The sequence below is a fragment of the Pecten maximus genome, chromosome 6 (assembly GCF_902652985.1).
Source record: "Pecten maximus chromosome 6, xPecMax1.1, whole genome shotgun sequence".
NCBI lineage: Eukaryota > Metazoa > Mollusca > Bivalvia > Pectinida > Pectinidae > Pecten > Pecten maximus.
The window spans coordinates 43,061,076-43,082,598 of NC_047020.1; the positions used below are offsets into that span (position 1 = coordinate 43,061,076).

The 21,523-nt window shown below is 34.7% G+C and overlaps 1 protein-coding gene and 1 long non-coding RNA gene across 2 annotated transcripts; both read left to right on the plus strand.

Annotated features, from left to right (window-relative positions):
* Window positions 1–445: 445 nt before the first annotated feature.
* LOC117330196 (hemicentin-1-like) lies at window positions 446–10,455 on the plus strand. The gene is made up of 12 exons (XM_033888418.1): window positions 446–740; window positions 1,409–1,672; window positions 4,019–4,345; window positions 5,270–5,569; window positions 6,608–6,712; window positions 6,873–6,894; window positions 7,339–7,394; window positions 7,633–7,660; window positions 7,992–8,068; window positions 9,039–9,075; window positions 9,203–9,270; window positions 9,459–10,455. The coding sequence occupies exons 1-12, from the start codon at window positions 446–448 to the stop codon at window positions 9,509–9,511; spliced, it is 1,632 nt and encodes a 543-aa protein (XP_033744309.1). The 3' UTR covers window positions 9,512–10,455.
* A 1,814-nt stretch (window positions 10,456–12,269) lies between these two features.
* LOC117329844 lies at window positions 12,270–13,582 on the plus strand. Its single transcript, XR_004533270.1, has 2 exons — window positions 12,270–12,427; window positions 12,685–13,582. It is a non-coding gene; the product is annotated as an uncharacterized LOC117329844 (long non-coding RNA).
* The last annotated feature ends 7,941 nt before the right edge of the window (window positions 13,583–21,523 follow it).

A 21,523-nucleotide genomic window follows, 5' to 3' on the forward strand; every position in this document is an offset into this window, starting at 1 on the left:
TATATAGTAGATACAGTATATAGTTGTAGATACAGTATATAGTTGTAGATACAGTATATAGTAGAAGCTGTAGTATAAAGTATTAGATACAGTTTATAACGGTGGATACAGTATATTGTAGCAAATGCAGCAAATAGTTGATGCAATAAGAGTATATATTCATCAAGAGGTAAGTCGATAACTATTTTTCATTTGTGTGTAAAGGACACGCTAATATAGTTTCCATGTTATCTGTTTCAAATAATACCTCGGCATGTTTTTTTTTCTACTATCGTACGTTATTCATTGCAACACAACAATAACTTTGTTTAATTACTTTGAAAATAGAGATACATTTGTATTAACCCAGTGATAATTCCATTACTTATTTATTGTGACTTTTCATCTCTGTCTCACTAAATCCCTCATAAGTTATAAAAAAAAAAGGCAAAGCAAAGTGTGGTTTATGACATGCAGGGTATCATCATTAATTGCAGACGACCCCGGTACTTCCATAGCTCTGTCTCCGCCAGATTATATCTACATTAAGACAGAGGGGGACACGTTACCGGACATCACGTGTACCGCGGACTGTAGACCTGGCTGTACCTTTGTCTGGACACGACCGGACAACACCAACTTTACTGTCTCACCTGTGTTGTCACTGGGACAACTGGACAGATTAGAACACGGGACATACAGGTGTACTGCTAGGAATGTTAACGAGGAGTTCATGACAACAATCATTGTTACAGTACAGTGTTAGTAGGATATCATTTTATATTGTACATTAGGAAATTCTTCCTTGTAGTAACAGATTTGTTTTAGTGTATATCAAAAAAGACTTATTGTTTTATGTGTATAAGGAAATTTTTAGTCTAAGATGGATATGATAAGTATCATCTGTCTGTTATAAACATGGTGTGATTAAAATATTTTTCTACAGTTTAACTATTAGAAGGGTATGTAAATATATCTATATAGAGGATCTTACGGTCGTGGCTATGTCATATAGAATGTATTAAACGATTTCAATAGTTTGATATGCCACGAGCCTTTTTGAGATTATTTGTATCAAATAACTGCTATTTATGAGAATATAAGCAAAAAATTTACAATTTTCGTTTCTATAGGCCTATAAGATAGGCAAATTCCGGCTCGAATTGGACGTTTCTGTCTTCCCAGGCAATCATGTGACGTCACATATTTATTATGACGTCACAATAGTGTTTTTACACATGTGTCTTTCGCTATTTATGATAAGGCAGAACGGAACAGTTATGTGATGAAAATATAAATGTAACATACTTCCACTTCGGCGAAGGTAATAAATGAAATTGAAAAAGTCCTCAATATGTAACTGCGAAAACATATTGACATACATTTTCTAGAAAAAAAAAACTAATGTTAAGACTTTGTGTGTATGTAGATGGTCCTGGTCCCTCGCTCATTTTATCACCACCAGAGACTAAGTATACGAGGACAGAGGGGGACACGTTACCGGACATCACCTGTACAGCGGACTGTAGACCTGGCTGTACCTTTGTCTGGACACGACCGGACAACACCATCTTTACTGTCTCACCTGTGTTGTCACTTGGACAACTGGACATATCAGAACACGGGACGTACAGGTGTACTGCTAGGAATGTTGCTGGAGAGTCGACTAAAGAGATCAATGTTACTGTGCAATGTAAGTATTCTGGTTGTAGATGAAATATCACATAGGTGTAATGGGGGAGCTCGAGTTGAGTCGTCGTTATATAAACAATTATGTAGTTATATAGTACAAACTACCAGAAGCTGTTTCGTTTAATCATGTCGTCTATAATAACTTTCAGTGAAAGGCAGATTAATACATCCCAACAGCAACGCATGAATTTATTCAGGATTCAAGTAAAATTATGAGCACACATATACCATGTCATTTGCATTTCCTATTTGTAACATTCATCTTAGTATTCGACCAGCTGATCAAAGGGTACCTGTAAAGTGCGAAACGAACGCAAAACGAAACGAAAAGAAACGAAATCAAACGAAACAAAACGAAATCAAACGAAGTGAAAAATGAAAACGTTGAAAAAATAGATAAATAGCGATTTTAGATTTGTGTCCCATTCTCATCGGTGTTAAAACAACACACAGGGAAGAATGGATTTATTGCAATATTCACTCAGTTTTTCAGATATAACATATTTACTCTATTTCGATAATATGCTTAGTCCACAATTTATAGGCACACAAATCGCGTAGTGTATTGGTGCACGCTCGATCTAAAATCACGTGACAGAGGTGATTGTAGATAAATCCTTTTATAGAAGGAAAGCGAGGTGTGTATCTGATCGCGAACAGTTAGAGTTCCCGTATTGCTGGTGTCGGGAGTGTAGACAGAATGGAAGCATCAGAGTACGACTCTGTTTCTGTAACTTCGATGAACTGTGAATAATTCTGGATATGTTTTAGAAAATATTCAAGTACTGGATTAGTTAAGCGGGTTTCCTATGGTTAAAAAGGAATATATGTTATTTTATTTCAGCTTTGCTCGGAGATTTTCGTAAGACCAACTTGTTCTTTTCATCTCAACCCAATGTCAGACATGCATTGAATAACGTACTATAGCTGAACGTGCATGCTTGAAATAACGCTTATAGAAAGTTGAACAACGTTAACTTGAAAGAGTAATGTCCCTTCATTTTGAAAGTAAAATTAGCAGGTTGGTAAGAAATAGTGTATATAGTTTATGATTATAAATTTATTGGTAAGAAGAAATTTTTCCAGTATTTGTGATTATTTTTGGTAGAATCGCATGTTGAATATACACATTTTTTGTACACACAATACACTACGCGATTTGCATGGCTATAAATAATAGACTAATCGTATATTCTGAATCATCGAAGGAAGTCTTACAAGTGCGATATATTGATTAGGTGTTTAGATGGACGTCAAAAACCTTGATAAACCTATTTCACAGGGTAGGGTCTCTCTTCTCCCTTCATCTTCGCTAGGGTAAGCGTAACTGCTACTAAAAAGTGCTAGGTTAGGGCCCCATTCGAATCTGGGAGTCGCTTTCAAAAAATAATCACACCGTCAATTAGACAGGCGACTCTCTTCCACCCCACTTTCCTTTTTCATTCTATACTCTTCCCATTCTACTCAATTTCCTATCTATTCTCGTCCGCTGAATGACCATAAGCCCGTAATAGCGGACTGAAAAAGCGCTAAATAGATAAGTAAACATATTCTGAATAAAGTTATTTCATATTTAAAGAACTGAACGAATATTGCGATAATCTATTTCAGGTTCAATAATTTAGTTTTATTTTCAAAGAAATACAGATACAAGAATGTCATCAAATATAGGGGCTAGCATACGCCATGCGTCTTTCGTCCTATTGCGATAAATGTATTCCTGTGTGTTGTTTTAACACCGATGGGAATGGGACACTAAGGCGTTTGCATAGTCTAAAATAGTCTATTTATCTATTTATTCAATGTTTTCATTTTTCATTTCGTTTGATTTCGTTTCGTTTCGTTTGATTTCGTTTAGGACGTCATAGATCGTGGAAGAAAAAAGAAAATTTCATCAATTGCATATGAATAGGCATTCGTTACCGAATAGTGTATACCACAAATGAGATATCGGTAAATTAAATGAGGTGATAATACTATGAAACACTGCAAAATAGGGAATTCAAAAATCATAACTCTGAGTGTTATTTCACCATTCGTGTAATGCATTATTTGTATACTTCATTGGCTGATGTAGCATACTGTAAACATGGTTATTTTCGCTGGGGGTTAATTTCACGATCTCAATATGTAAACAATACGCGTTGTGGTAATTTCCGCGGTCAATCCGCCTTCGTTTTTAGTTCGAGATTATGCAAATTGATATCAAAATGATACGCGTGGGGGAAATTTTCGCGATCAAAGGACTCCGTGTAATTAGCATAAATTCCCCCTCGCGTAAATTTCCACGTTAACAGTATCATGCAGTTACCGGTTTTTAGGCAATATTGTATTTTTTGCGTTTTAGATGAGCCCCGTCCGTATCAAATGCTGGACCAAAACCAGACGCTGAATCTAGCCCTGTCAGAAACCCTTATTCTATCTTCTACATTCCTCTCCAACCCGGCGCCATCTTTCACTTGGACCTTCCAACCCGACAAATATTCTCCTGCTGTGGATCTTGTAAACGGAACGGATGACGTTATTATACAAAATACGTTTGCGGCGAGGAATTTAACTTCCTTTTCAGTTTTGACTCGGATCAGTTTACAGGAGAGCTGGTTTGGGTTATATAACGTCACAGCAACAAACAACCAGGGGAGTGACATGCTAAGCTTCGCAGTTCGTGAAAAAAGTAAGTGTTTATCCATGATGACTCTAAAGTTCTATGAAAATTTGACAATCTCCATGGCAATGATAAGTCAGGCAAATACAAAGTAAAATCTGTATCAATAGCCGAATATTTCAATGATTTCTATCTGATTAGGTGAAATGGAAGTTTTTAAAAATGGCAAAAGAATACAAACATGTATATATTACAACACAGACATTGTGGTTTTTATGAACAGAAATGTTTAAGGCTTTCTTTGCTACGATAATGGTAATACATTTGTATTTTGAAAAAGTCATTGGTTATCAATCGGATGGGGTCTTTGTGACACTGCAGGACGGGGAATCAAGGATAGCGTCATCTCGAAATTAATAAAGATATAATAATTTGAAAGAAAAAAGTATCACTTATTATTATACAAGTTTGTAAGTTGACCTTGCTGGTAACGTTGTAAGAACAAATCGAGGTACTGTAAACTTGGTTATTTTCGCGGGTGGTAAATTTCGCGATTTCGACACGTAAACTATACGCGTAGGTGTAATTTTCGCGATTGACCCACCTTCGTTTGTAGTTCTAATTTTCTCAAATTAGTATCAAAATAATACACGTGGGGGAATTTTCGCAATCAAAAGGGATCCGCGTAATTAGCGTAAATTTCCCCTCGCATACATTTCCATGTTTACAGTATTGGACTTTATGTAGTGTTTTTTCTTTCAATTTCTTTCGGGTGTAAGTGATTGACACGGTAATCAATTTCGTTGTTATCTTAAGATATATCTGAATTGCCCGGATTTTTTTTATTGGAGTTAAGTAATCTAGGGCGTATCTGTATCCCGACGATTTGATAAGATCATATCTAGTTTAGGTGCATATAGCAAAACGCAAATCACATGGATAAATGGAAACATAAGAATGTCTAACACTTTTCAATTCTTTTGGATATGACAGTGAACCCTGGACTCCCAAAAAATCTGCTAATTGGCTGTACTAAGCCTAGTTCTGCGGAAGTCTCATGGAATGGCGGAGGGGACACTCAGTATTACCATATTATGTTCAGCCCTGACAGATTTCTAAACTCACAAGAGGTTTATCCGGTGACGATTACAAAACACACAAACGGAAGTGACGTGTATAGTTTAAATATAGACACTCTGGATGGTGGCCATGTCTATTTCTTTAAGGTGGTAGCGTACAATCCGTACGGAAACACAACATCGGCTGAAGCTGTTGGTTGCACTATTCAGGAGCGTAAGTCATTAGCAAATAACACTGCAGATTTTCCATTATGTGGTAGGTTATATCATGCTTTGTATTTTGTTTTATCTTGCAACTACCATCGCATTGTCGACACATTTTTTTTGACACCGTTTCACTTCAAAATGATTATTTTTGATGACTGTTGCAGGATAAATAAAATGCATGGTCAGTGTCTTAAAAGATAAGCTTGGCTCGGGACAGAAAGACAAGGCTTGCACTTTTGTCTCTATATATTAATAGCTAGTTCATAAAGGATATTTTTTAATCACTAAAACAAAAGCAAAATTGTGACTAGATCAGATATTATAATCGGGCACTATTTTCTTAGTACGTTTTTTTATATTCTATATGTCTCTGTCATCGACTGGTTGAACAAATGATTTACTTATTGAATCATTTTTAAGATATTTTCGATATCAGCTGTTACTGTATTTCCCCTCTATTAATTGTAACCATCAGGGACTTATCAATAGGTGGGGCCGCGGTGGTTGGGTGGTTAAGGTTTCCCGACACTTTAACACTAGCCCGCTACTTCTGAGTTGCGAGTTCGAAACCTACGTGGGGCAGTTGCCAGGTACTGACCGTAGGCCGGCGGTTTTTCTCAGGGTACTCCGGCTTTCCTCCATCTCGCAAACCTGGCACGTCCTTAAATGACACTGGCTGTTAATAGGACGTTAAACTAAAACAAACAAACAAATCGTATCAATTGATGACTACAAGATACTATTTACAGCTCACACAAATTATAAAAAAAAGAATCGAGTGCATATCGTCCTCACAATTTTCGCACATGTATTCGAATACTTGAGTTGCTCTTGAGACAAAATTATAATGAATTGATAAACAGCGAAGCATATGCACTGTTGTTTTCATCAAAGATTACTGTATAATTTTATTTTTGTGATCTTATTATGATTATACACAAGAATTATGGAAAGTGCCTGATTTTTGTGCACACACATGTAATAATTGTCTCTCGGATTTAATACATGTTGATCGAAGTGAAATATAACCTTTTGTTTGATATAGCATGTTCCTGTGGAACTGACAGTATGTATGTCCCCGGAGTTGTACTGACAGCCACTGGTATTCTCACGCTTTTGTTCACAGTTGGAATCGAGATCTTTTTCAGACGTAAGTACTCATACCGTACACTGCATTGTCGTGAAGTGAAAGCTGTCTACAACAATAAAGTAAAAGCAATTAAATAGCTACAACACAGTCGTTAAATAGTTACAATGTCAGTATGAAGGTGTGTGATTAAAAATAATTTACTGATAATCTTATTTTGCAGGAAATAAAAGATTGTGCCATAGGTAAGCTAGTTCATATAGTATATTTTACGTGTTTACGCATATGTTTGGAGCGGAAGAAACGGAGGACAGATGAAATTACCGCTACATCCGATGCATAAACAGTAATACCGTTTCCCTAGAGCCTCATCAATCATATGTACAAATAAATTTGTTTTCGAAGGTGAAGGGTCATCATGTTCATCGGGGAACTCATTTACCAATTGTGTATCCACGCGTCCATCTACTTACACATATGTATATTGTCATAGATGAAGAAAATAAATCTGATTTTTTAAGTGTATGCATCAATTATCATCAGCTTTTACACGGAATAGAAATCAATCATCCTGGGCATCAATTATCGGGTTTCTTCATTGCTTCCTGGTGCATAGCCTCGTGCTTTCAACACTGCCAGGCATGCGCCCGGTAAATATATTCTTTTGTTCACCTTTTTGATATTTGCAGCACATGTCGGCTTCCAAAACAGAAGGAAAACTGGGACGTGCAACTTTCAGATCGAGGTAATTTTTTGATAATACATACACTGCTCATTATGTTTATAGCATTCCCATATATTTTCATTTTAACACAATGCTTCGGTTAATGTATGTAATTGTTAATGATTCTTTGAGTCTTAACGTTTAAGCATTTGTTGCACAACCAAATGGTTTCTTCTGTACGCTATTTTTTTCTTAATTTTGAACGAAACGTATTTTTTCTTCTTCCTTTTTAAGTATATATTACCAATCTTAATTACAGGTGGAAGATCTCAAAGCGAAAATGAAAGGTAAGACAAAAATCGCAGAACATGTCAACTTTAAGCTTATCTATTTATATACTTTTCTTGTGAGGTGGCTGAGTGGTTAAGGTGTCCTGATACTTTATCACTAGCCCTCCACCCCTGGGTTGCGAGTTCGAAACCTAAGTGGGGCAGTTGCCAGGTACTGACCGTAGGCCGGTGGTTTTTCTCCGGGTACTCCGGCTTTCCTCCACCTCCAAAACCTGGCACGTCCTTAAATGACCCTGGCTGTTAATAGGACGTTAAACAAAAACAAACCGTTGTGAGTCTATGGTGGTGGCTACGGTATTTTAAATATTGTTATTTATTTACAATACAGATCTGCATATCAGCAAGTTGATACCAATGACATTGCCAAGGCGTCCGTGAATTCTGAAATCGGAGGACACCATAATGGTAAAGCATGTTGTCATATAAAATAAAAATAACACGTATTTTGTTTGAGATATATATACATTATGTATATATATGTATAACCGTCGAATATTCTCATGTGTAGGAACCTACTCAGAAAGAAGGTACCGTTTGTCCATTAGGATTATCTGGAAATAATAATATTGCAAATATGAATCTGATGAGTTATCAATCAAATTCATATTAGTTTTTTGGGGGTTTACTATGTTTTGTCTGGTGTGCAATTACATTATTCCGATCGTTACTTCCTTGTATTGTGCTTTTAGGAACTTCAATGCCCGCGCTTTTAACGTTATACAATTAACGATTGAATAAAGTTATGTTGAGGTGTATGGGGGTATAAACCTCATTAGGTCTTGAGACAAATTTTATGAATTGCGAAGCAGTTCATAATAAATTTGTCTCAAGACCTATTGAGGTTTATACCCCCATACACCTTAACATAACTTTATTCAATCCTTATATTTATATTTTTTTTGATATCTTTGGATAATATTTTGTCCTTGACAAAAAGGGACTTGTGCAAGTCTACCACGGAACTTACCGAAATGTACGTCATCACTCTTCGTTTACATATGATTATTACCTTCAGGATTTCTTTCGTGAACAAACCTAATAACGAATTAAAAGAAAAATATTATTTTCAATGGAATTTATTTCATATAAATATGATCACTTTTGAAAAGGAATTAAAAAATATAGTCCCCTACTTTTAGAATGACAAATGTATTCCTACGCCGGACTTGGTTCATTGAGTCTGAATTAAGTGGAAATATAAATATAAGTTTATAAACCTGATATATCAGGTAGCATATACAAGGGAGATTTGTAAGGTATATGTTTTTGTTCATAAATATAAATGAAAACTGGCATTTCATAGATTGTACTAACTGCTTCATTATGATTCATTGATATCAAACAAATTTCTAGATTTTATTACTTGTGCTTTCAGTTAAACAAAGTTGTCCTGACAATAATGGAGATGGCGGGTAGGTATATTATCAACGCTTGTGATTTTCGGTGATTTGTAAGTAATTTTACACCATGCTTATAAGTATTGATGCTGATGAATTACTATGTTACCATAAATTAACAACTGTCTGCTTTTATTAACAGAAAGTACGAGTCATTGGAGGGGTTTTCGAATCCGATTATGTATGAAGAACTTCATAATACAACGTCCGGTATGTGTTTGTTACAGTGATTAAATACGTTTTGGGAAGCTTATGAAAATGATTAAAAAGCTTGAAATTAAATCCCTCTCTGTAATCCGTAAAGGTATATTTTTGTATTTATATATTCATTTAACACGGATATATCTCGGTTTGATGATATAATATCTTATAATCTGTGTCAATTCCCTCCTTACCAGGTACCAGTGGGATATATATCAATACATGTACCACCATCGCTTGTGAAGATTAGAGTTGAAACAACATTAGAAAACTCGTCAATGCTTCATCAAGCTGTGTTTGGAAACAGATCAAGAAGGACATTGTAATGTTGTTATATCTGTGAAATGAAACCTTTAGTGTTTGAACTTTTCGCCAGAATGTATTGTTGTTGACAGAGTAGATATATTGTTTTCATTTTAAATTACTTCCAAATGTATACCTAACATCCATTCATATAGAGTATTTAAAAAACGGTTTCTTAACTTGTTATATGATGTTTATGGTTTGCTTGGCACTCCCAGTATCACACAAACGTGACACCTAGATACGTCATCAATTTTTCCTCGCTCAATAGTTTGTCACATAACCAGAAGAAAATATCATGACAAGAGAACCCCATCATTAATTCCTTGTCTGCTTTCTCAATGATTACGAAAGTAGGCCATTAATATTCATTAATATCTAGACATTATTAACAGATGCCGTAATTGGTAAGGAACTCAATAGAATATATTGTGATTATATATTTTCGTTTTCATCCCATTGTTGTTGGGGTTTTTTGTTTTTTGTTTTTGTTTTTGTTTTTTTCACGTGAAGCGAACTCGCTAAATTGTAAAGTTATGTAATAAAAACATTGATACATAATGTATATTTTATCGCATTTCCCAGGTGTCTGTAGTATGTTTAAATACATTTAACACATGGCCTATATAAAGGGAAACCTGAATGAAGTTGTTAAAGTTTTATACATTTGTAAGTATGTAACAAAGACCTTGTTAACACATTGTTTATTATTCCTAAAGAACAATTCACGATCATGTGTTTGTTTAATATATTGTAACTTAATCTTATAGCAAAGGGTTTGTATTGAAAAATACTTTGCTATTCAAGTCGATGTATTTGTTTTATTAATTATGCAAGCATTGTTCAATACTCAAAATTACTCTTGCCGACATTTTTAAAGAGAACAATAGCTTTTTCTACGTCTTTTAATTGTTTAATAAATTATCCTTCATCGTATTATTGCTTACTTTTGTGATTTTTGACGTAGTTTGAAGAGGCTTGCCGTAACATGTATGCTATACTTTATGTAATCTGAATATCTACACAGTTCAGAATATAAAAATATACTCCTTTTGAAAGATAACATTACAATTTATGAAAATTATTTGATAATGGGGTTATTGTGCCTCCCTGCCTAAATTTGGACATTTCAACGATCTATTCGGAGTTTCCTCATTCGCCTCCTAGGTATAAGAACTATGGGTCCTTACTCTAAGAAGGATGAACAGCTGTATGATATAATTTACTTACTACAATTTTACCAGTGGAATATAGAAAACAAATATTCGTACTATAAAAGTAACTGTGGTTTTTTGTTTTAGTTTTTATATATATATATATATTTTTTCACTAGTGAAAAATATCACATTTTCTTATTTGGTCAATCAAACACTGCTTATAAACGACAACGAGGAAATTAAAAGCTGGCCTGTGATATTTTGCCGTAAAAATAAACAGAAAATCTAACAGTTCCTTCAGTAATACCAAATATATTTTACTCGTGCGACTAATATTTTTATATTTTCACACGTGCTGCACACTCGTGAAAAATATCAAAATATCAGTCCCGCCCATGAAATATATTTGGATAGGTAAAGACACTGTTAGATATCCTCTTCATTTAAAGCTCTACTTTATCTAACCCTCAACTAATATTGAAAGGTGTTGATAACGTGTTTTGTGTAATCCTTTGAAACGTCTATTGTAAAAATATGTACACTCAAGATGAAGACCTAAATGACGATATAATATATATAAATATCGATGGATCGTAAAACTATACAATACATTACAGTACAATACACTATTGTACAATGTAATAACATAATACAATAATACGCTACAATACGGTTAAACACAATAAAATAAAATACGAAACAATATGATACGATACGATACAATACGATATAATACAATACGATACGATACAACACGATACGATACAATACGATATAATACAATACGATAGATACAATACGATACAATACGATACGATACAATACGATACGATAAAATACGATATAATACAATACAATACGAAACAATACAATACGATACAATACAATACGAAACAATACGAAACAATACGAAACAATACAGTACAATACAATACAATACAATACGATACGATACAATACGACACGATACGATACGATACGATATAATACGATACATTACAATACAATACGATACAATACGATACGATACAATACGATACGATGCAATAACACGATATAATACGATATGATACAATACAATGATAGGATACAATACGATGTAATAAGATATTATATGATACAATACAAAAATACTCTACGATACAACACAAAACAACCATCAAAAAAAATAAATTTGATGTAAGATTTTTTAAACAAAAATCCTGAATAATTGTAACTTGTGATAAACTGTTAGCTGGTAATATTCGCGAGAAATTGAATTTTGCTACATTCGCGGTCATTGTATATTGCACGAAAATAAATAAACGTAGCAGGAAGAGCAATACGCGCAAATCTTTTATAATCACTAATTTGGTGATGCTTAGTTATTAAAGTTACAGTGTACGTGTTTTTATGGTGATATGCATCTGTTTATTGACCCACAGTATTGTTGTCACACGATGTTGCCCTAGGGACGTGCATGTGTATCTGCACGCGTCAACAATGAACGTGAAAAATAGTTACAGTACATACTTTAATATACATGATGATATATTTTCTCACGGTATTATTATCATAAGATGTTGATGAAGTGTGCACAGTCTAACGGAAGTCGCGGTTATAACAAAGGTTTGTACACCGAAAACAGGAAACAGCTGACATTACTTATATCACGATGGCATGACTTAACATGTTTTAGCAACAAGACGACCATCGCCTGTTCTGAAGTAAGTGTTTATTTCAAATCTAGAGCTTGTAAGTTCAATATTTGATTAATGTCATTATACATTTCATGTATTTGTATTTACAATCAGCCTGTTATATTTGTGTATAACCGTTAAAGTCTAATTGTATTATATATTGAAATATTATTAATGTTCAAAGTTCTGAGTTATCATACTACTTGGTGTAGTATCGGTAATTTATTACATGTAATGAATATTAATCTTTGTTTATTATTTACATTTATTTGATTCTGTTACAGATTGCAACACGTCGCTTCCAGATCTCGGCACTGTATTCTCTGAAATGTCTGGATTTATACAAACCAATGATTCCTTTATAAACACGTCTAATCGGCTGACTCTACAAGAAGTGAACGATATCTATGCTTCCTACAGGATTGGTGGCGTTGTCTTTTCGTGCCTATTTATAATCTTGGGGGCAATTGGGAACAGCCATGTAATATACATCTATGCCTTTAAGTTCCCGAAATCTAACCACCGACTATATCTTTTATGTCTCACCGTTCTTGATTGGACCACGTGCATGGTTACCATGCCTTTGACTGTGGTTGACCTGATATATCCGTTAATGGCGGATAACCTTATCGCACTTTGTAAGATTAGAAGATTTCTGAACTACTTCCTTGGCTGTGCTGGCTGGATTCATAATGCTTATTATTGCTTATGACAGGTACTTCAAAATATGTCGTCCTTTGCGCGTGCAGATTTCCTATAAGAGGGCAAAATTGTTGTGTTCAATCGCCATTTTGATATCATTCCTGTTTACATGGCCGGCTGGAGTGTTATTTGGTAGTCGAACTTTTCCTACCAAATATGGCGTCGACGGTGCTGTCTGTTTTTCAGTGGAATCGCATAAACATTACATATTGTATTTTCATGTAGCACTTGTGATTCTGTTATCAATAGCGGGCTGTACAGGAATTACTTTCTATGTGAAGATTGGACAGAAAATGTTAAAACTGAAGAAGAAATCAAACAGAACGCTGACAAGTTCGACAGCGATGCAGACACACAAAAAACAAGAAACACTTCCAGGAACCATTGAAGAAACAACGATTGAGGAATCAAAGATTTCTATCGTTGTGAGTGACGACGACGAATCGTTCTGTACTGTTCAAGACTTAGCGGCTGATAATTCCAAAGCGGTCAAAACTGAATGAACTCAGAAATACCATTATAACTAGGATAACAATACTCCAAGGATGTATTGGAGAAGCGGCACCTGTTCGGCATACACGAGGTATACCTCAGAACACACAGATCATGAATGCAATACGAATCACTGTCATGTTTCTGATAATTTCTGTAATATACGTAGCTAGCTATGTTCCATTTTTAATCTTTACAAGCATAATGTATGATACATATGACTTCGTTGACGGGTTTAGTTTTACCGCCCTCTCACTGTATTATACATTTCTGTGGTGTTTCTTTATAAATAACATGCTCAACCCAATCATATATGCCCTGTGTGATCGACGGTATAGGAAACATCTCAGGCAGATGTATTCGACTTGCCTCCCTTGTAAATGAAAGTGACCACCTTTACCAATTTCCTGTCATGCCAAACTTTCTATTATTATATATAATTGATTGGATTGTATTTTGTTTAACAGAAAACATGAGACAGTAATAAACATGTTACTCGCCTAACTTTTCTTACAGTGTGGATGATTTAACATTCTAAGCCTCCATTGGCTATCGCTATACCCACAGATCGGAACAAACGGAAGTTACTCCAATAGATCATAATGGTAATATTAGTAATTGACTTTCGTAACATTTGTTGTCAAAACATATGATTTCTTGTTGCTACGTATACGCAACAAACAAATCGGTAATAGGAGAACAAAATATTGTTTAAATGGAACCCATGAATGAGTACAAAGTCATAGAGAATTAGATCATGTCTTCCAGAAGGGAAAAATCGCTTTTGACAACACCTATCATGCAAATCTCAATCAAATCAAGTTCATGAAACATCATTTTAGTTAGAGATAGGCTGATGACAACGACCATCGAACCAGTCTGACATAATATTGCACATATTGTATCAACTGAAAACTTGTATTGAAAGTTTTTTTCCGGCATCTGTTGACTTCTATCGCAGAAATAGTGACGATTATTTGACGGATCTATAAATAAAATAGCTGAAATATATATTTGGGAAACAGGGATGCTACGCTTTAGAAATGGAAACAGAACAATAAAGATTCACTCTAACAGCTTAATGATAAGATGTCCTTGGTGGTAACGCGAAAATCTAGGTAAGCGGCTGAGGTTGAAACGTTTGTAATGTCCTCGATTAAACTTATCGCGAATGTCGATAACAAAATTGTTTCGTTATTTGAAGACAACACGTCATTAATCTATCAAAAGCTAAAACAATAGAACTATGCAAGGTCTTTGTTACCTGTTCTGATTAACTCTTCAACATTATCACTTACGTATGAACAAAAGCCGGCAAAGAGAGGGGCACTGTCTGTTCCCATGGAAACAATCACGCTGGTTGATCATCCTTGATCCAAAAACCTTGAAACTCGAACTTGATCTCTAGCTACTCATACTGAAGTTACATACCAACTTTTACTAACATGTATTGAAGCATGGCCGAACAAATGCGGAAAACTGAGTGAGTGGACAGACAGACAGACAGACAGACAGACAGACAAAACCTATAGTGCCCAGCTTCACTGGTAGGGGACTATGGATTTTTGAAGTGTATAACGGAATTCCATGTTTGATACTATATGATTTCATAAAGTTGATAGTCTTCGCTAGTGTTGCCAAAGATTGTTTTAATATTCTCGAGAGGTTGTGAGATGTGAAAGCTGCGTATTTTAGACTGAATTTTTAAATCCATTATATAACCCTGCTTCTAATGCATCAGCATTAATATGATATACAGATGAGTGACTCGCTATTGCAAAATTGAATAAAGCAAACAAGTTCAGATATATTTTAAGACAAAACAAAATAGGTTTATGTTGCAATTTAACAAATGATGATAATATTAGGAGCACCTACAATAAACAGCTTTATTACAGCATTGCACGTCCAAGTATACGGATACATTTATGTACGTATTTGAAGGGAAACGACCATTATTAATAAATAAAAAAAATGTTTCCCCGATTAGGAATTACTATATTGCTACCATCAAGATAAATTTTAATGCATGTACATTATGCACCGACTAGTTGTAGGTGTTCCAACACAGAAAAATAACCTTGGCAACGTGCCAATACGCGCGATAACTGACCTTTACGATAGAGGACAACTAGGCTTTACCCCACCACAGGGTTGAAGTTTCTCTGGTGTCTTCTTTTAGAAGAAATTTGGGAATGCCTGCAGATTGATTGTAGAAGTCGACTTCAAGCTGGCATCCTTCAGAATCGAGGATTTTGTTCGGCTTTATTTTTTAGATGATCTTCACATCCCGGACTTTTTACGCCAGTTATCTTCCGTTCAGCCTTTTTGATACTTAAGTCAAACTACAACTGCTTTAGTCATTTTCTTATCATGGTTCAAAGTATAATCATGAGGTTACTGCAGGGACAATTACGACAAACACAACATTGGGGTGCCGGCTTCCAAATAATGCTTCAATCTCCTCTGTAGAAGCCTGTGTTAGCTTCCTCACATTTAAACACATAAGACATGTAGTCAACAAGAGAGATGGTAAAACAAGACTTCTATTTGAAACAGTTGACGTATAAAGAATTTGTAGTGTATGGATTATCTGAAATATTTCACAAAATAAATATAACTTATTTCGATAGTCACTTTTTTTCAATATACATCTACCATTTGCTGACTCCAATGACCATGTCGCGTTGATTAGCTTTGAAATCTATTAAAATCTAGATAGAAATTCTCACTGCGTTCATGTGATGTATGCTGTGACGAAATGGTTTGCTTTGATGACATCGACAATTTGACAATTCGCCATGAAAGTGAAATACACACATCTCAAAGGTCATCAGAACGTGACCCCTTATGGGATGTTGTTAGATGTTCATGTAACTAAGTGAGAATGACCATCTAGATTTTAGTTAGATTCATTGTTCTAATAATACTAAGATTTTTCTGACATATCTTTAAACTTCTTTGTGGTTTTCCCTACTGTTGATTTGACCTTGACACACATATCTTATTATCGTGACTGTTGTAGGGACGTTTATCCCCGTTAAACGAGACAAAACCTTGCATTACCTGCTCACCTTAATTTCTCACGAAAATTTCATATACGTTTGCATTAAAGCGACTAGAAGTTGTTAAATCCATATTTCATAATATTATCAGATGTGCCGTCAAGTTTGACAAAAAAAAACCAAAATTAAACAAAATAATGTGAGAGATACTACTTTTTGGTGTGTTTTTTTCATAGATTACTGCTCGTACCCTTGTCTCGTAGGGAAAAAAACATTACGTTTCTGAAATTGATTACACTATCAATATCCTACGTTCAGTCAGAAATAACTAGAAAGAACATACAGCAAGTCTTATATTAATCAGTGTTTGGTTTTTACATTTTCACAACGAATTATATGTTTATTTTGACAGTCTCAGCTTTCTTTATAAGCATGACGTTGTGTCAAAATTCCAAATCTACATTCGTATACAACGAAATTTAAAGTATATCATATCTAATTGTTTATACGAAGATTCACCGGTTCATGAGAGTAGAATCTAAAGTTATACACTGTAGCTATTTATACACCGAGAAATGACTGTCGTCTGATTTCCTGTCCTCCAAGTGTCGATACGGTAAGATGATACTCGTGAGCATACAGCCTGCACTTCTTATGTATCTCCTCCCTGCGTGACAGCGTATCGTTAAAAGGATATATGTAACTGCAACGAATTGCCGATATTCCACTATATACAAACAATTGCTGGAAATGAAATGATGAACGCAACGTAAAACTAAAGGGATATTTATATTATTATTATGCAAACAATAACGACTGTTAGTTTTATAGTCAACCTCTGCCAAATTTGTTATCTACATAGAATCATACGATGTCAGTATAATTACAACTACACGGGTGTTGTGTGGGTTTTGTGTGCGTGTTGTGTGGGTTTTGTGTCCGTGTTATGTCCGTGTTGTGTCCGTGTTGTGTCCGTGTTATGTTCGTGTTGTGTGGGTTTTGTGTCCGTGTTGTGTCCGTGTTGTGTCCGTGTTATGTTCGTGTTGTGCCCGTGTTGTACATGGTACATTGTATATGCATATACCTCGTCAAGACATTATTTATAACTGAGACTTTTAAGTAGACTTTGAGTATACTGTCAATGCAAACAATTATGTCCAATTGTGTACAAGGAACCACGTTAGAAATTATGCATACACTTGACTGTATATCATATTCTCCAAACACCAAGGGTCCGTTATCGTCTCATCTTACATCACAAAAACTTAACAAATCTTTTTCTTTTCTAATAAATCCATCAACTCATTAAGTATCCGTGGTTATTTAGCTACCAGTCAATGTCTTTACAGCTTTCTGAGGACCGGAACCGCCATTTCGGCACTTACGACTTACACACGACATTTCTTATACTACCCTACCATGTACTTATTTACAGCTTAGTCGACTGGAACAAAACAGAGTAAAGTATCTTATTCAAGGATACAACATACCACCCGTGCCGCGATTCCAGCTAGCGACCCTTCGCCCAAACTTCTGTTTTGTTTACCATTTGAAAGCAATCAACTCGACTGAAAGAAATACCGTGTACAACAACCGTTGTGTAACCTTTGCGGGTCCTTAAACAATATACTTCATTGTTTCACAAGTTCGTTCTCGCTGTGAAATATCACTTTATACAAATATATATACAAATAGGCGTTTGGCGAATGCAAATTCGACCGGGATTATCAAAAAGACAAACACAACGATATATTTCGTTGTTATTCTCCAAAACGTATGTGACTCTTCATGTTCTATGTCAATGCGATCATTTGAAGTGCTGCCTGAGAAATTTGACTTGTCTGTATTGTCAGGAGTTTCACATAGTTGTGGGTGTTGTTCATTAAAACGACAATACCAGATAATTTTATTAACCTTACCAGAATATTTATTCGCAGCCGACTACATATTTTTGTGAGGGTAAGGCCTCATTCTTATATATCTAATTTAACAATGTAATATTAAGGAGACTGAAATGATAAAAATGCATAATTTTGAAATATGCCCTGAAACACAACAGTAATCCGTATACATAAGCTGATCGTTCACTTTTGATTTGGCGCAATTGATTGATTACCTTAAACGATAAAACAAATTAACATACCATGTACGGATGGAGTTCTGAGAATCTAGGATATACAAGCAACCGATTCCTTTTCTTCTTTTTTTTTTTTTTTTTAATAAAAGTGAGTTAGAACTTATACATATTGACGCGAATGAGCATATCACCAAGCGAGACGGATTGACTTCGGGAGCATACCGTGAGTATAAATGTAACAATTACATTAATAAAGAGAACAAAACATATCAAGAGATATAGAGAAATGTCATGATTAATAATATGATCTAAGACGCCTTATATGGACGTCTGACGATGTACGTGATGTGTGTGAAGTGGTCGGGTGGCACGGTGGTAACACACTTGCCTTTCACCTTTCAGACTGAGTTCGATTCCCCGATCGGACGTGAAAAGGTTAGGGGTCACCTGCCCGACCACGTGGGTTTTCCCTGGGTATTCTGGATTCCTCCCACAATAAGACTCTTCGTTTGCTTCAATCAAGGCCAACAAGCGTGATGAATATAATTTTATATTATTTGTTTAGCAATTGTTGTAAAATAAATAAACTTTGAATAAAGATGTACGGATCAGGAATTCTACATGAGAATGAAATTATTAAATACATTTTGTATATGTAAATGCAATAAACAAAATACATAAATGCTTAATGAAAGTTTAAATGATATCAACGGGCATTAAATGAAGTCAATGGCACTGCCCGTGAAGATTTGTTTAACGATCGCAGATACTTATCAAATAACATATCAATGTATATAAAACAGTATATCAACAGTTATGGAATTGTAGCGAAGACATACTTTTGAAATAACATAACTGAATATGAAATAAATAGATACAACATAATTATGAAGAATAATGAATTAAAGAAAAATATCCATATCAGCGCTTGTTTCCTGGTATATATATATATATATATATATCATTAGGAAAACCCATAAAGCATTGCTATATCCCTAGTTGTTAGTGTATTTCCCATGAAAATGATTGTTACATGACTCAGTTAACATTTTATTGAAATTCTCCATTAAAATACAAGCTCAAGGATGTTTCTACATGAGAAAGTCCACGGGACCACGTGTGTCCGGTTTACAGTGTCGTCAGCTTGCATGCGACAATCTTATCCCTTCAAATCGTTTAAGGATGTTTAGTGACGTTTTGAAGTCCTTTCTATTCTCATAATTGACTAAAGCTGTTCTAAGAAAGTTAGATTCATCACACAGTCATCAAGTTCATTAAAAAAATACATAATTATATTAAGTCAAAGTATGAACGAGGAGCTTTCTCGCGTGATCTTTCGTCTTTTTCCAAAACAAAATAATCGAAAAGGTAACAAGTTAAATTTTAATGGCCGTATTTCAGTGCACCGATGAGACGAATTTCTTCAGGTCATAATTACACATAAAGGTAGACATAAGGGGGAAATTAAAACATTGGATGGATAATAATAAACCAACACTATCAGAATGATTATCGCTTTACATCAGTTTGTGTGTGTATATTCATATTTCATATCGAGAAAGTTAATAATTAGTTGGAAAAAAACTTAATATGTTATTCCTTTGTCATGTATATATGTCAATAACATATCTTCAATCTATTGTATTAAATCCTCTTCATCATGTCTTTAAAAGGCTATTTAGGCTAATGTTGATTTTACAATATCTCTACTAGATTTCAAAACGTTCTCGCATCATGAAGGAATCCATGATAAAAGAAACATTTGTATGGTACCGTTTTATATTCAGTGTTTGACAAAGACTGTGCCTAAATTGCATACAATCATACAGTAGCTATTACCTAAACTAAATAATTTCATATCAAAATCTGGTACCCGCTTGTTTGTCTTTGTATAATCCATATCTAAAAATATTTTCTCATGAATTTTATCAAAAATCTTTTAAAATACTGTCGGGATGCAACTTATTTCCCTATTCTAAATCAATTACATGGTCAGTATCGTTACACATGAATTGCGCTCCTATTTTCTCTCAGTATATTGACGCCCTTGTTTTTGTTCTTCGAATAGTACTTTGATTTCAAAAACATTATGTATAAATAGATACAACGATATGACTATCTCCGAACATTTGTCTACAAATAGAGTAGTCAGAATAGGAAGACTATTTCAGGTTAGCTTTCTAATGATAATTGTTTTGCCTGTAAATTTGTTTTCATGAATTGTTTTTAAAATCGTTAAAATAATCAACATCTAAACCCTCGGTGTCCAGCACGCTTTTCATTTTCGATTCTCATTTCACAAATCGTCCGATTCCTCATTCCTGTTACAATAACAATACTTCTATGTGTATCTGAAAATACAATTACTCAAATCACACAATTAGATATAGATTTATGTGCGTATTCCCTTCCCCTTACCTACAATGTATGTATACCCGAGTTCGAAGTTTATTCCGATATCTGTCAATTAAGTACAATGTCTACCTGGTTATAACAAAGAATTTATTTGGCTGTTCGAGGCTGTAATTTAAGGCCTTGTCCCTTCAAGTCTACCTCCGACAACAAACTTGTGTTGCAAAATTAAATTATAAACTATTTGCACAAAATTGCTGAAAATATACAAGGTAAATATGTTCTGAGTTTACACAAAACAACTTCAATTATTATTAACCACCAGTTTTCATACAAAAAAAACCCAGCAGAAACACGTGGGTTAAGTAAGGATAGATCTATTCTCGCTTTTCTGGCTCTAGGCAAACTCATATCTGTGACGTCAGAACCCGGATCTTTCTTTTTTGCATGTGTGTATAATCATGTGAATACTGTCGAAAAGAAAATCGTGACGAA